Genomic DNA, 12024 nt, shown 5'->3' with positions numbered 1-12024 from the left:
CCTGACAATCTGGTTCTCTTGGGGAGGCCACGTAATGGGGGAGAAAAAGGAGGAAGAAGAGTTTTTTTAGGGTCTCCTTTCCCATAAGAGGGTAAGGTAGACTCTTCTTAGAGCCCTTAAGAGCCCCAATCTCAGGTCTGTTCCTTAGCCAACCCTTTACCATCCCCCTAAATTATCCCTGATAGGGAGTGAGAAAAGCAGGAGGCAAAAGAGCCAATAAGGAAAGGACATGTGGAAAGAAAGATGGAAGGGAAGAGAAAAGAGAGAAGGACCAAGTGTTACAACTTGTGAGGTGTTGTGTTTGGTTTTTACTTTCATTTTTTTTTTCTTTAAATATAGAAAAACAGCCTTTGGTTTGAATCTCAAGGAAGCAGAGAATGGGATGGCTGTGGCCTTGGGCAGAGAACTCTTGTAGAAAGAGACCTCCATTTGCAGTGGAGCCGTATCTCCTCCTGCCCCCATCTCACTAACTAGGTTACCCAAATAGCCAGGGGTCTCTGCAGTAGCCAGGAGATTGCCCCCTTCTGCCCTAGGTCTGGGAGCTGAGTGTAGAAGAGGGCAGTAACGGATGAACCCCCTTTCAGTTGTGCCCATCCCATTCTTGCTGGGACAAGAGTGGAATGGGGTGAGGGACAGATGCCCTTGCTCATCCTGGGGTAATTTTTGGTTATACTGAAAAATAGAAGAGAGAAAAGAGACACCCTTTTCTCCATGCCACTGATCCTAAGAACAAGGCCCAGGAGCCCAGAAAAGAAAGGGTGAATCTTGCTGGGGCGGGGAAGAAGGCAGCATGACTGAGGGGTTGAGATACCCCCTTGTCACCAGGCAGCAACCCACTAGTTTCCCATAGGACGGGGACTGTAGGAGCCCCTGAGAGCCTAGGAAGGTCACTAGAGTGAAGAAGTTTGAGAGGTGGAAGAGTACGAGAAGAATTTTTGACCCACCCCCTTCCCATGCCCTGGTTCCCAATTAGGCACCTGTGGCTCCCAACGTGTCAGAGACAGAGGACTGCAGACCTAGCCTTGGCCCCTGAAAATATAAAATTGGGGCATTCCAAGGAGAGAAAAGCTACCACTGAGTAGATGGGCAAGTTGAAGACAGTAGAGCAGTGTTGGGGGTTGTTCGAGGAGAGGGAAGAGATATCACATCCTAGAGGGAAATCCTGAATGTGGGCTTTGGGGAACTCATAGCGGGGAGTCAAGAGAACGCTCAGTCCCACAGTGACTGGGGAGAATTTCTTCAGCCCCTACTTCCAAATGAGGGAATTCTTCATTTGTTCAAGAATAGTGCAAGCTGCCTAAAGTGAGAGGGCACAAGAGGTATGGAGTACCAGGTTGAAGGGTCCCAGAGAAAAGACATAATGCCACAAAGCTAAGGTAGGGCCAGAGGGAGCTATCAGCATTGAAACTAAACAATCACATAATGTAAAAGGTGAGGACTTAGAGCAAGAAGCCCAAGGTCCCTTAGTACTAAGAGGAGCTTCCCACCCTCAGGGCTGTTGGAGGAAGCCAGATCAAAGAGAGAAAAATTAGGTCTAAAGTGGAAAGGGACTGTGGGCAGGAGGGTGGGGGAGTGACAAGTAACTGATGTAAGTGAAAAAAAAAAAAAGCAAAAGCAAAATCAACTAATTATGTTAATAAATAACTCAGTGAGTATGCTGAGGTGAGAGGAGAAGAGAAAAAGGAGAAACATAAGCAAAAGACCTGTTTCATCACAATGCTTAAATCAGTCAGGTGAGGAAGGGTCAGGGTCAAGGGTGAAGTCAGGTAGCCAGTGGTGAGGGCTACACAGCAAAACTCCTTGGGATGTGGTGGGGACAGGGCTAGACTCCCGTAAGTGGGGCAGTGGAGTGGCGGACTGAGGGGAGGGCAGTGGGTTGCTAGCCCACCTTGTGCTCCCCCCGGACAATGTGGGAAGAGAATTCGTACCGGTCCTGGCTGTGGTAACCACAGATGTTGCACTCGAAAGGGTCTCTGAAGCCATGGCAGCCCATGTGGATTGTGAACATGACATGGTCCAGAAAGAGGATGCGGCAGTGCTCACACTTGAAGGCCTTCACGGGCTCACCGCTCTCGCCCACCACCCGAAGCACTTCCTTGGAGGGGCCTGGGGTGCCCCGCAGTAACCCCTCCTGCGGCTTGGGGTCCTCTTTGGCGTAGGCAGGACTGGGCCGGCCCACCACAATGGTGGGAGGTGGCTGGGGTGGGGGACCCTGAGGGAGGGATACCACACCCCCAACCCGATCTTCGTGGTTGCTCTCTGTATCTGTGGAGTCCTGACAGCCATTGCTGGGGGATGCCCCAGGGTCAGTAAGGGGGCCTCGGGCCCGGTAGAGGAGGGGACCTCCATCAGCCAGGTCCTCGGGCCCCTCACCTGCTTCTCGAGACCCTGGAAGCTCCAGTCGACCAGGGAGGGGCTGCATCTGGGTGTAGACAGAGCTGATGACGGGCGTGAGTTCTGAGATGCAATTGGTGGGTGGAAGGCGGAGGGGACGCAGATGCTCTGCTCCCACAAAGGCCAGAGAACCTCCAAAGCCAGGCTCCAGGCCATGGTGTGCCACCAGTTCCACATCCTTCTCGTAGCCACCAGAGTTCACATCATAGGGGAGGTCCGAGAGGCTGAAGCGCATCTGCTTCTCGCCTGTGGAGAAGAGGCTCTCAGCAGGGCTGGGTTTGGAGAATTCCTAAGCTCCCAGGATTAGTTCTTTGTTTTCTTACCCATGGGATATGGCTGTATCGTTATTTACCATCCCTCATTTACTTCCCTCGAGGTCAGGTCCCTTGTGGGGCTGCTCCCCGACTCCAGGCTGTAATCTTAGAGAAGGACTTAGTCCCAGCCCACTGATCTTTACTACCTCTGTCATTACTTTCTATGAAGCTCCAGGTCCTTAGAGAGCTAAGGACCAGGGCCAGGTGGGGGACCTCATAATCACTTCCTCCCTCTGACTCTAAGGGCCCTTCTCTCAGCCCCTACAGACTGAAGTCCTTGGTATCCTCAAAAACTGGGAGAGCCAGAGTCCCCTGACCCCGTCCTTGTAGACTCACTACACGAGCCCTCAACACTGACCCTCGGTACCCTCTCAAGGTCATCATCCCTCTTCACTCCATTCCTGTTCTGGGGACAGATTCTGAGCACTTTCTTTCTTTCCTTCAATCAAATCTCCAGACCCAACTGCTCTAATGGCTACCAGACCTTAGATTTAAATGAGCTGTGGCTTAAGGCTGATGTCTCCTTTCCAACTGGACTCTTACCTACAAACTTCTGGGGGGTGGAACGTTTGCGTTTGGTGAGGCTGTTGGCCAGACGATCAATGAAAGTTGGCCTCTCAGAGGATGAGTGCAGCATAGAGTCTGGCACCATCTCCAGGTCACGTATCTCATCACCTAGGGGGAAGGAGGTGGGGACAGGCAGCTGAGTGGGGGTAACGCTGGCCCAGGAGCCTTCACCTGGAGAAAACCAGCAGGTCAGTAGCCAAGGAAGGTCACACCCAATGCCTGGGAAATTAGGTTCTGCTTACTTCGCCCTATCTAGAGCTCATCCCAGCAACATGTCAGATAATTTGGGGACAATTATATACACTGGACCCTTGATTTTATACTTCCTTGTGTTCCCCCTCTCCCATGAGACTGAGGACATAGATCAAATTCTCCCCTACTTCGGGTCTCTCTGCAGCACCTGCTGGGGGCTCTGCACTAACTGGGGTATTGGCAGATTTCCTGAGGTAACTGTCCCTTTTCCACAGGCCTTATCCCTTATGTGGGGAGGTGCTGGAATCACCCTTGTCCTGCCCTCAGCTCCCCCACAGTCCTGCCGGCAGCCCACCTGGTTGGCCAGCCAGAGCTTGGGCTTCAGTGCTGAGACTCTGCAGGTAGTTGTGGCAGCGCTCCTTGTGCTCCTCTAGGGTACTTTGCTGTTTGTAGCTCCGGCCGCAGTAGTTACACTTGTAGGGCTTGCCCACCGTGGGAGAGGAGACTGTGGATGAGAGAGGAGAGAAATAGCATCAAAGTTACTTTTTCCTGTGCCCTGGCTCAACAAAATCATCTGGGAGGAAAGGTACACTGGCATTAGGAGGAAGGGATCTTGCTCAGTTGAATTTTTCTGCTTTCCTTCCCCAACTTCAGCTGTGAGCAAGACCAGAAGATCAAGCCTTGGAGAAGAAGGACAATGCACAGTTATGGGAGGCGAGCATATAGTGTGCTCAGGGGACCCAGGGCATATAGTGTGGGACTGCTAGTGGGCCTCAAGATGGCCAAATTGCTGCTCAAAGGAAGGAAGGACCCAGGGACTTCGTAGGGGATCACCCCTGGCAGGCAGGCTGGCCCCACCCCAGGGTCTCAGAATCTGGGGCCCAGACTGTGGTTTAACCTTTCCATGTGGCAGACGGTGTCACTGTGGTTTATCACACAAGGGGATTTTTTTGCTTACGAACTTATCTGCTTTGGTTTGGGGGAAACTGGTGGGCTGGGGGAACAGAAGTGAGAGCCCTTAGATCTGCCAATGTGGGGAGGGGCAGTTTTCACTGACCTTTACTTGTGCTTTTTACCTCCACTCCTAGCCCGGTTTTACTGCTTATTTTTCTTTCTGTCTCTCTACACTGAGACACCAGAGAGCCCCAGAGAACCCATCACTGATAGAGAAATTCCGAGAAGAGAAAAAGAGTAAAAGAACAGAGAGGAAAACAAAGGAGAAGAGTAAAAGGAATAGAGCAACTTTGGGGTCTTTTTATTTTATTTTTTTAAAGAACAGGTTATAAAGATTTTGTTTCTACTGAAGAAAAAAGGTTGGGAAAACTGAGATCGACACTTCCTTTAAAGACAACTTTTGAGAGATGGTATTTGTGAGGAGAGAGAAAAAAGTGAGAGAAACAAGGTATTGTATAATTTTATCTTATGTAGCTTGCTACTACTGAGCAGGGAGACAGGAGAAGGTATCTCCAGGAGCGCCCCCGTCCCCCTGCCTAAACTTGGCCTTGATTCAATCAATCGACTACTATCTTGCTCTTGCTCTGTAAAGCCCAGTATTTGGGGGATGAGATGAAAGCCATGGTTCCCATCCACCCAAGACTCTTGGGGGAAATGATTTAACATCTGCAGAGGAGCCCCCTTTTTCTTATAGTGCGGGCTGTAATAGAAAGCATTTCACATAATGGGACCCTACAGTATATCTGTGTCTTCTTCTGTCCCTAAGAATCCCCCAGGGAACATCCCAAATCCCCCTTCCCCTGGCCTGGCTGTTTGTAAGAATTCTAGGGGCCAAGCCATGCTAGTTCCAAACCAGCAGGGGGAGCCGCCCCTTTTCTGAGGAAAAGGAGCAGGAATCGCTGACACACTGGACCTTGATGGGGTTCTAGGGAGGCTGCAGAAAAGCTCTGTGACAGGCAAATCCTTTTTACTTTTTCCAGAGCTGTCAGCAAAATGGGGATAATAACATCTACTTTGGAACTGTTCTGAGGATCACGTAAGGAGACACAATTGAAATTGTGGATTATAAAGCATGAATCAACGATGCTCTTTCTCTGCATTTCTTCACATACATAGATCTAAAGAGGTCCCGGCTCCAAGGAGAGAGAACCTAGAACAAGGTAAGTGGCTGAAAAAAGTAGAGGGTGGTGAAGAGATTGCTCTGTCTCTTTAAATCTTGGCCCAGGAGAGTTTAGGAAAAGAGAAAAATAGCAAGGAAAGTTTCCAAGGACAGACCCTGCTAATTCTTTCCCCTCTGCCCTTCTTCCTGCCTTTTCCCAATCTTGAGCTCCCTCTTTCCAGCCAACTCAGCTCCTGGCCTCTTCCCAAGTCCAAGCCAAAAGCTTAAAAATTAGCAAACTGCTTCTTAAGTGCTATCTGTCCCACTGATTCAGGCAGCTGTAGATTCAGTCTTGGCTGGGCTAGAAAATCGGGTTAGTCCAGTTCCCTGGCACTGTTCCAAACGCTGACCTCCAGGCCCTTGCTCTTGCCGCTGGTAAGGGGAAAACGTCTTGGGATGGGGAACAGAAATGGGATCATCTTTTCCTAGGTTACCTTTCTTCCAGTTTGGGAAGCCCGTGGATATTTTCAGGAATCAGTAAAAAGTAAAGGAGAGGATGGACCTCTGATGTTGCCAGAGGAGGTGAACACAGGTGTGGGGCCCGGGGCAGTGGGAGTGGAAGGAGGGGTTTCCCTGGTGCTCAGAAGTAGGGGGTGATGGGGCACAGATGGTTCTGCCATTAGCATGAACTTTAAAAACATCCAGGGAGGGTGACTGTTAAAGAGCCAAGAACATCACCCATACTCCTTTTGCTCCATGTCACAGAGTGTGGCAGATGTAAAATACCTCATCAAAGAGTCCCCCAAATTCCCCATGGGGCCTGCTGCCCAGAGGATGGGTTAGAGAGGCAGGGCCCTATCCGCTCTGAGAGTACTCTGCCCGCCTCAGTGAGAGATACTGTAACTCCCCAGATGTAAGAGAAGTCGCTGAGCTTTATTTACTGGGTATACTAGGGTCCCCCTCCCTCCTCTCCCACTGGGAAGGTCACTGACCCGAGTGTGTTCGGAGGTGGCCAGTGAGTGCATCACGCCGGCGGCAGGCGTAGTTGCAGAAGGGACATTTGAAGGGCTTCTCCCCAGAGTGCAGCTTGATGTGGCGCAGCAGGTTCCCCTTCTGAGTGAAGGAGGCACCACACTGGTTGCAATGGAAGGGCCTTTCCCCTGCAAGTGAAAGGACAGATTCCAGAAGGCTGGGCATGAGCAACTTTGAAGGCTGGGCCTAGTCCCCCACCCTCTGCCCTGCACTGCCCGAGGGAGGGAAGGTGCTCAGAACACATTTCTGAGAGGCGGGGCTGTGCCACTCACACAAATCCTGCTTAATAAAGATCTCCTGGGAACAGTCTTACCCTGGGCAGGTGTGGATTAGGGGTGTGTGTGGCAAGGAGAAGGGCACCAGGCATGGAACACTGAGCCAAAAGACCATTATCAAAACCCGAGCCCCACAGGGCTCCCTCTGACCCAGGAGCCCAAAGCCCGAGGAAGCTGAGAAGCTTCTGTTTTCAGTTTTGTTTTGTTTTTTCATCATGAGATGAAAGGGCCCAAACAATACCCAGGAGTCTTACCCTGTTGGACTATAGGATCCTTCTTGAGGCTACAACACCTTCCCCTTCCTCACTTCTGAGAAAAATATCAGTTCTTTATAACAACAGCTGAGGAAAGTGCCAGGGAAATCAGGTGTTCAGGGAGTCCAAATTCTCCCACTTTTTTTTCCTCAGCTAGAAAATGTGCCAGGAGAGACCCTTCTCTTTCTGAGGCTACTCCACTCTAGGCATGGCCTCCTAGCACTGCCTCCACCTCCCCAGCCCACCTGGGAGCTCCTCCTGACCTCTGGCTTACTCACCCGTGTGGCTGCGCTTGTGCACCATGAGCACGTTGGGTCCGATGCAGACCATGCCGCAGACATCACATTTGAGCTTGCCATTGGGCAGCCGGATGCCACCAGGGGAGTGAGGCTCTGGCCCACTTCCATCACAGTAGCCCAGGGGCTCCGACAATGAGTCTTCCACGATCACACTATCATCCTTTTCCAGGAGCCGCTCATCTGGCCCCAGCAGTCTGCTTGACTCCTCATCACTGTACATCTCCACCTTGATGGAGTTGGCTAGAGGGTGGGATGGTGTTTAGGATAGAGACAGGCAAAGGGGAGAGCCTGTCCCCAGGCCAGAATGGCACTTCTGAATTCCAAAAGGACTCTCTAAGCCCTAAGACATTCCGGCTTCTAAAGGGGCCAACACCCTAGGCATCCTGAGTGGTGATGTCAGGGTCCTGCTGGGACCTGAAACAAACTTTTTCTCCTATCCCACTGACCAGACAAATGGGCTTCAAGAGAAAGAAGCTGGGGAACATAGGATGTCTTCTGTCACTGAGGAGCGGAGGAGGCTAAGGGGAGCCTACTTCTCCACTCTCTTGTCATTAAGATGTCTGACTTGGCCCTGGGCAGGAAGCCAGTAAGTAACAGTGGCGGGAAAATGGTCCTAGGAAGACCGAAGAGACAGGGGTAAAGAGAAAATAAAACTGGAAGACAGACATGGCTCACATTATCCTCCCACCTCATAAGCCTGAACCCCTCTACTCCCTCCATAAAAATCTGGAGAGGGGGATGGAGAAGGGAGGAGCCATGGAGGAGAAAGCTTTGGCTCTAGCTCTGACCTACATTCCTGGATATTTCAACCATTTAGAGAATGTCACAGATCTAAGGCCAGCTAAGGAGGGGCAGTCATGGGGACCCTGTCTGGGCAGGAGAATTGGGAGAAGTGATGAGGAGGTCCTCCTCATCTATTTCCTATCTAACTCCAGCTCATGATCTTTCTATCTACCTGCTACTCCAACTCCAGACTTTCTTTTTGGGGCCTTTACAAACTTAATCCCACCCATGCCTTTTCTTAATTCTACCCTAGTCTGGCAGCGATTCTTCACTCTCCTTTCAGCAGTCAGGAAAACTCTGGACACTGAGCTCCTTAGGGCTCTTAGAGACTCTGAGCAGGAAGCCAGAGGGAGGCAGCGATGGAGAAATGGCTGCCAATGGAAGATGAATGAGGGCCAAACACAAACGGGGATGCCCAGTGCCAGGGGAGGGATGGAGGGTACACTTACCACTGAGTGAGCGGCTGGGAGAAGAGTGCTGGCTGTTGGGGGTGCTCACCGAGGGCCCCACTGGGGCCCCGAGGAACTCCTTCTCCAGAGATGAGTCCCCGCTACCTTGGAAGAGAGAACAAGAAGGCAGGTGAAGCTGCAGTTGGGAGCCATTTATTGTCCATTGCCTAATCTTTTCAAAATTATGTTAAATTTATCTTGTAGCCATGTACAAGGCAGTGTTGTATGCTGGGCATCATACCTTGTACCCTTGCCAGCCTGAGTGCCCGGTGCTGACTTCCGCAAGCTCAGTGGCTGGGCCTTGCCCACCCTACCTTTATCTAGGCCTGAGGGGAAGAGCATCACTGCCTGACGTCCACAGGAAGCAGGGCTGGGGCTGGGCGGGCCAGGGTGGAGAGGAAAATGGGGGCCTCAGGAGGGAGGTGGTTCAGGGCAGATGTTCTTCCCTATTGTTCCTCTCAGGAGCCCCCAACACCAGATTCGGGATCTGCAGGAAGGTCAGCTGGAATTGTCCCTGAATCTAATGATAATAATAGCAATCACAATGATGGTGGCTAACATTAACTGAGTGCTTACTATGTGCCAGGCATTGTTCTATGCACCTTAAATGCATCATTTCATTTCATCTTCACAACCACCCTATGAAACAGATGCCAATATTATCTTACTTTTGCAGATGAGGAAACTGAGGCACAAAAGAGGCTATGTTACTTGTTCAAGGTCACATAGCCTGTAGTGGTGGGACTGGTGAGATCTGATCACAAATATAGTAAGTGCCCATGTCCTTAATCACCACCTACACAACCAAATGGGACTCACTGTTTCAGTAAGGGAGACTGGGGCCATTAGACTTTCTAAAATTAGCAAAAATTTGACTACTCTAGGAAGCCTCCTATCTGATATGATTCCAATCAGACATTTACTATTTGATGTTCACTTGACAGTGAAATAATCACTTAATTTTCAATGTATTCATTTTAACTTGTTGACAAATTGCTTCGTAAAAATGCTTTTTGAGAATTTCATTTTTTTAAAAAATCAGATAACACACCTGAAGATATGAATCATGTCTTAAAAAAAAAATCCCTCCTCCCCACAATCTTCTACACAAATATATAGGTGAAATAAAACACATGTAGATAAACACACACAGAGACACAGACAGAAATCACATATGTAGATGCACATAAAGAGAACATACCTACTGAGATAAACATCCCATAGCCTTCTACATTATCTGCTAACATGAACATGCATGGATGTGTGCACACAGGCCTAAATATGGAAGAGACACAACCCCTAAAATTCATCCCTAAAGTCCACCTATTAGTACTTTACCCAGTTTCCAAGCTATGCACATACTTACTTTCACAAAATAAAGATTCCATTATAAAATGGTTGGAGTCTTGGGCCTGAGGCAAGAAATCCGGAGCACACCCTCCTGAGGGATCCCTCTCCAGCTTTGGTCAGTGGGAAGAAAACAACCACTCAGGACTTTGGGACCATTTCCCATTCATATCCTCTCCTAAAAGTCCCACTTCCCCCACTCTATCCCATCAAAGCCTGAGGAAATTTGTCCACTATCTATAGAAAAAGCCTTTTGGCTTGAAACTGAGTTTCCCCAGCTGGGGCTCTTTAGGTGAACCATGCTTATCTACAAAAGTTGCCCCAAATCAGAACCACACACATGTAATGAAGTAAGCATCTCAGAGTTGTGGATTGAGACTTGTAGACCCAGACACAGTTTGAAAATATGTCCTTTCAACTACATGTAGAGTTTCTAAAGTTAGAAGGGCTGAAAGGGTATCTTCTCATTCCTCTTCAAACATTAGTGCTGATTTGCCCTAAATCACTTGATGTTAGTAATGGGAAGAAGAACAGGGCTCTGGGCCCTGGCACCGAGTCCTTGACCCTGGAAGGATTAGGAAGCTTCCTGGAAATCCATTGCTGATCCCAGCCTACTAGGCTGAGGCTGCCTCTTGGGGCCAGGGGCTTGATATATGGGGGAGAATATCCTTAAAGGGATATTTAGGAACATTAAGGGGAAAACACCCTTTGTGGCTTTCCCTATTAAGGCCTGGGAACAGGAGGAAGAGCAGGTGCCTCCAGAGTCACAACAGTCGTTCAAGAGGCTCTTTGATGCCATGGCCTTCCCTAGGATAAAGGTAAGAGGGAAAACAGGCTCAAGTCTACTTTTATGGGACTAGTACATAAAAATGAATCATTTCAGGGCTTGGAAAATCTTTATGGGGCCCCCTGGGATTTTGATTTCTAGCTAAAGGGTGAAGGGGACTCGAGTCAGATTTAGGAAGTTCAGCAGTTCCTCTCTTAGCCTCAGAAACCCCAGTGAGGGAATTTCAAATGCCTGGGACTCCCAAGAAATCCCAAACTGTCAAAGCCAAGAATTAAGACTGCTCTCAGGTCTCGAGACATTTTCTTGGTCAGAGTCATTCTGGATTGGTTGAAGCCCCAGAGGGCAAAGCCAAATCATGAGGTTCACATCAGAGGAACTAGGAGGTGGGTATAGGGCAGAAAAGCAGGCGAGACAGGAACCAGGGCAATGTTCCACAAGCTAAACGTGTTTTACACGCTGAAGACTAGCCCTCACTCCTGCTACCCTTTCTGGATCCCTGAGTCGCTACATCTAGGAAACAGCCAGGAGGCGGGAGAACCTCCCCATTTCTCTGCCAAGGACCTCATCCTAACTGTTTTCCCTTTCTTGACCAGGGGCTCAGGGGTGGCAGGATGCTAGCCTGCTAGCAGGTAATAGTGGGTACAGGAGCAAAGAAAGACGCCCATCCTAGCTCTATTGTGGGAGGAGGCCGAGGCCCCTTAGATCTGTTCCAGGCTGAGGCATCTGCTGCCAAGGCTCCTCTTTACCTTGATCCTCTCTGTTACCCATTCCCACCCAGGCCTGTCTCGGCATTTCACCCTGGGCAGCTCTACATCTGTCCCCAAGGCCTAATCAAGATGTCACCACAAGCTCCCACTGTCCAAGTCGCAGTCTTTGCTTAGCAACACCAAACACCCTTTCCCATCCTTCCTCCGCAAGTGTAAGGAGGAACGCCCCCTCCCCCGCCACACACACACACACACACACACACACACACACACAACCCCCATCCTCTCCCTCTCCTCAGGCTCGGGAGTTGTTACTGAATTGGTTCCCTAGCCCCAGCACCCCCCTACCCCCCTCCACTAACCACCTTCTGCCTGAACTTACATTATCCTTCCCTTGCCGGTGAGACCCTGGGGTGCGAATGCGGCCGCCGCCTTGGAAACGGCGAGGGAGTGCGGGTGGTGTGTGCATGTCTGCGTCTCGGTGGCAGGCAGGGGTGAGCCCAGCCACTCACCTTCCAGGAAGCGTGGATTCCTGGAAGTGAGGGGAACCGCCGTCATTTCGCAGGCAGCG

At 50.2% G+C, this 12024-nt stretch overlaps 1 protein-coding gene and 1 long non-coding RNA gene across 22 annotated transcripts in view; one reads left to right on the top strand and one right to left on the bottom strand.

Moving 5' to 3' along the window:
- Positions 1-328: 328 nt before the first annotated feature.
- The window catches only part of IKZF4 (IKAROS family zinc finger 4), a 30333-nt gene continuing 18637 nt past the window's right edge, over positions 329-12024 (bottom strand). For 9 of the 16 annotated variants that reach the window (XM_019669050.1, XM_019669055.1, XM_019669054.1 and 6 more), the window contains 6 exons: positions 8613-8717; positions 7360-7620; positions 6513-6680; positions 3823-3972; positions 3252-3383; positions 329-2640 (listed from right to left, as the gene is read on the bottom strand). In XM_019669050.1, coding sequence (XP_019524595.1) covers positions 1880-2640; positions 3252-3383; positions 3823-3972; positions 6513-6680; positions 7360-7620; positions 8613-8717 — 1577 coding nt within the window. In that variant the 3' untranslated portion in view covers positions 329-1879. Of the gene's footprint in view, positions 2641-3251; positions 3384-3822; positions 3973-6512; positions 6681-7359; positions 7621-8612; positions 8718-8926; positions 8954-9813; positions 9957-9978; positions 10073-10299; positions 10680-11835; positions 12019-12024 lie in introns of those variants that run through there. The other 7 variants (XM_019669040.1, XM_019669042.1, XM_019669041.1 and 4 more) reach the window with 7 other exon arrangements.
- The window catches only part of LOC109396877 (uncharacterized), a 23340-nt gene continuing 16048 nt past the window's right edge, over positions 4733-12024 (top strand). Inside the window, exons 1-3 of one of the 6 annotated variants that reach the window (XR_002126931.1) lie at positions 4733-4869; positions 5402-5581; positions 10688-10777. This is a non-coding gene — a long non-coding RNA (uncharacterized LOC109396877). Of the gene's footprint in view, positions 4870-5227; positions 5582-5705; positions 5956-10687; positions 10778-12024 lie in introns of those variants that run through there. The other 5 variants (XR_002126930.1, XR_002126934.1, XR_002126933.1 and 2 more) reach the window with 5 other exon arrangements.

Source organism: Hipposideros armiger, unplaced genomic scaffold, assembly GCF_001890085.2.
Source record: "Hipposideros armiger isolate ML-2016 unplaced genomic scaffold, ASM189008v1 scaffold_548, whole genome shotgun sequence".
NCBI lineage: Eukaryota > Metazoa > Chordata > Mammalia > Chiroptera > Hipposideridae > Hipposideros > Hipposideros armiger.
This window is presented reverse-complemented; position numbering and strand designations above follow the sequence as displayed.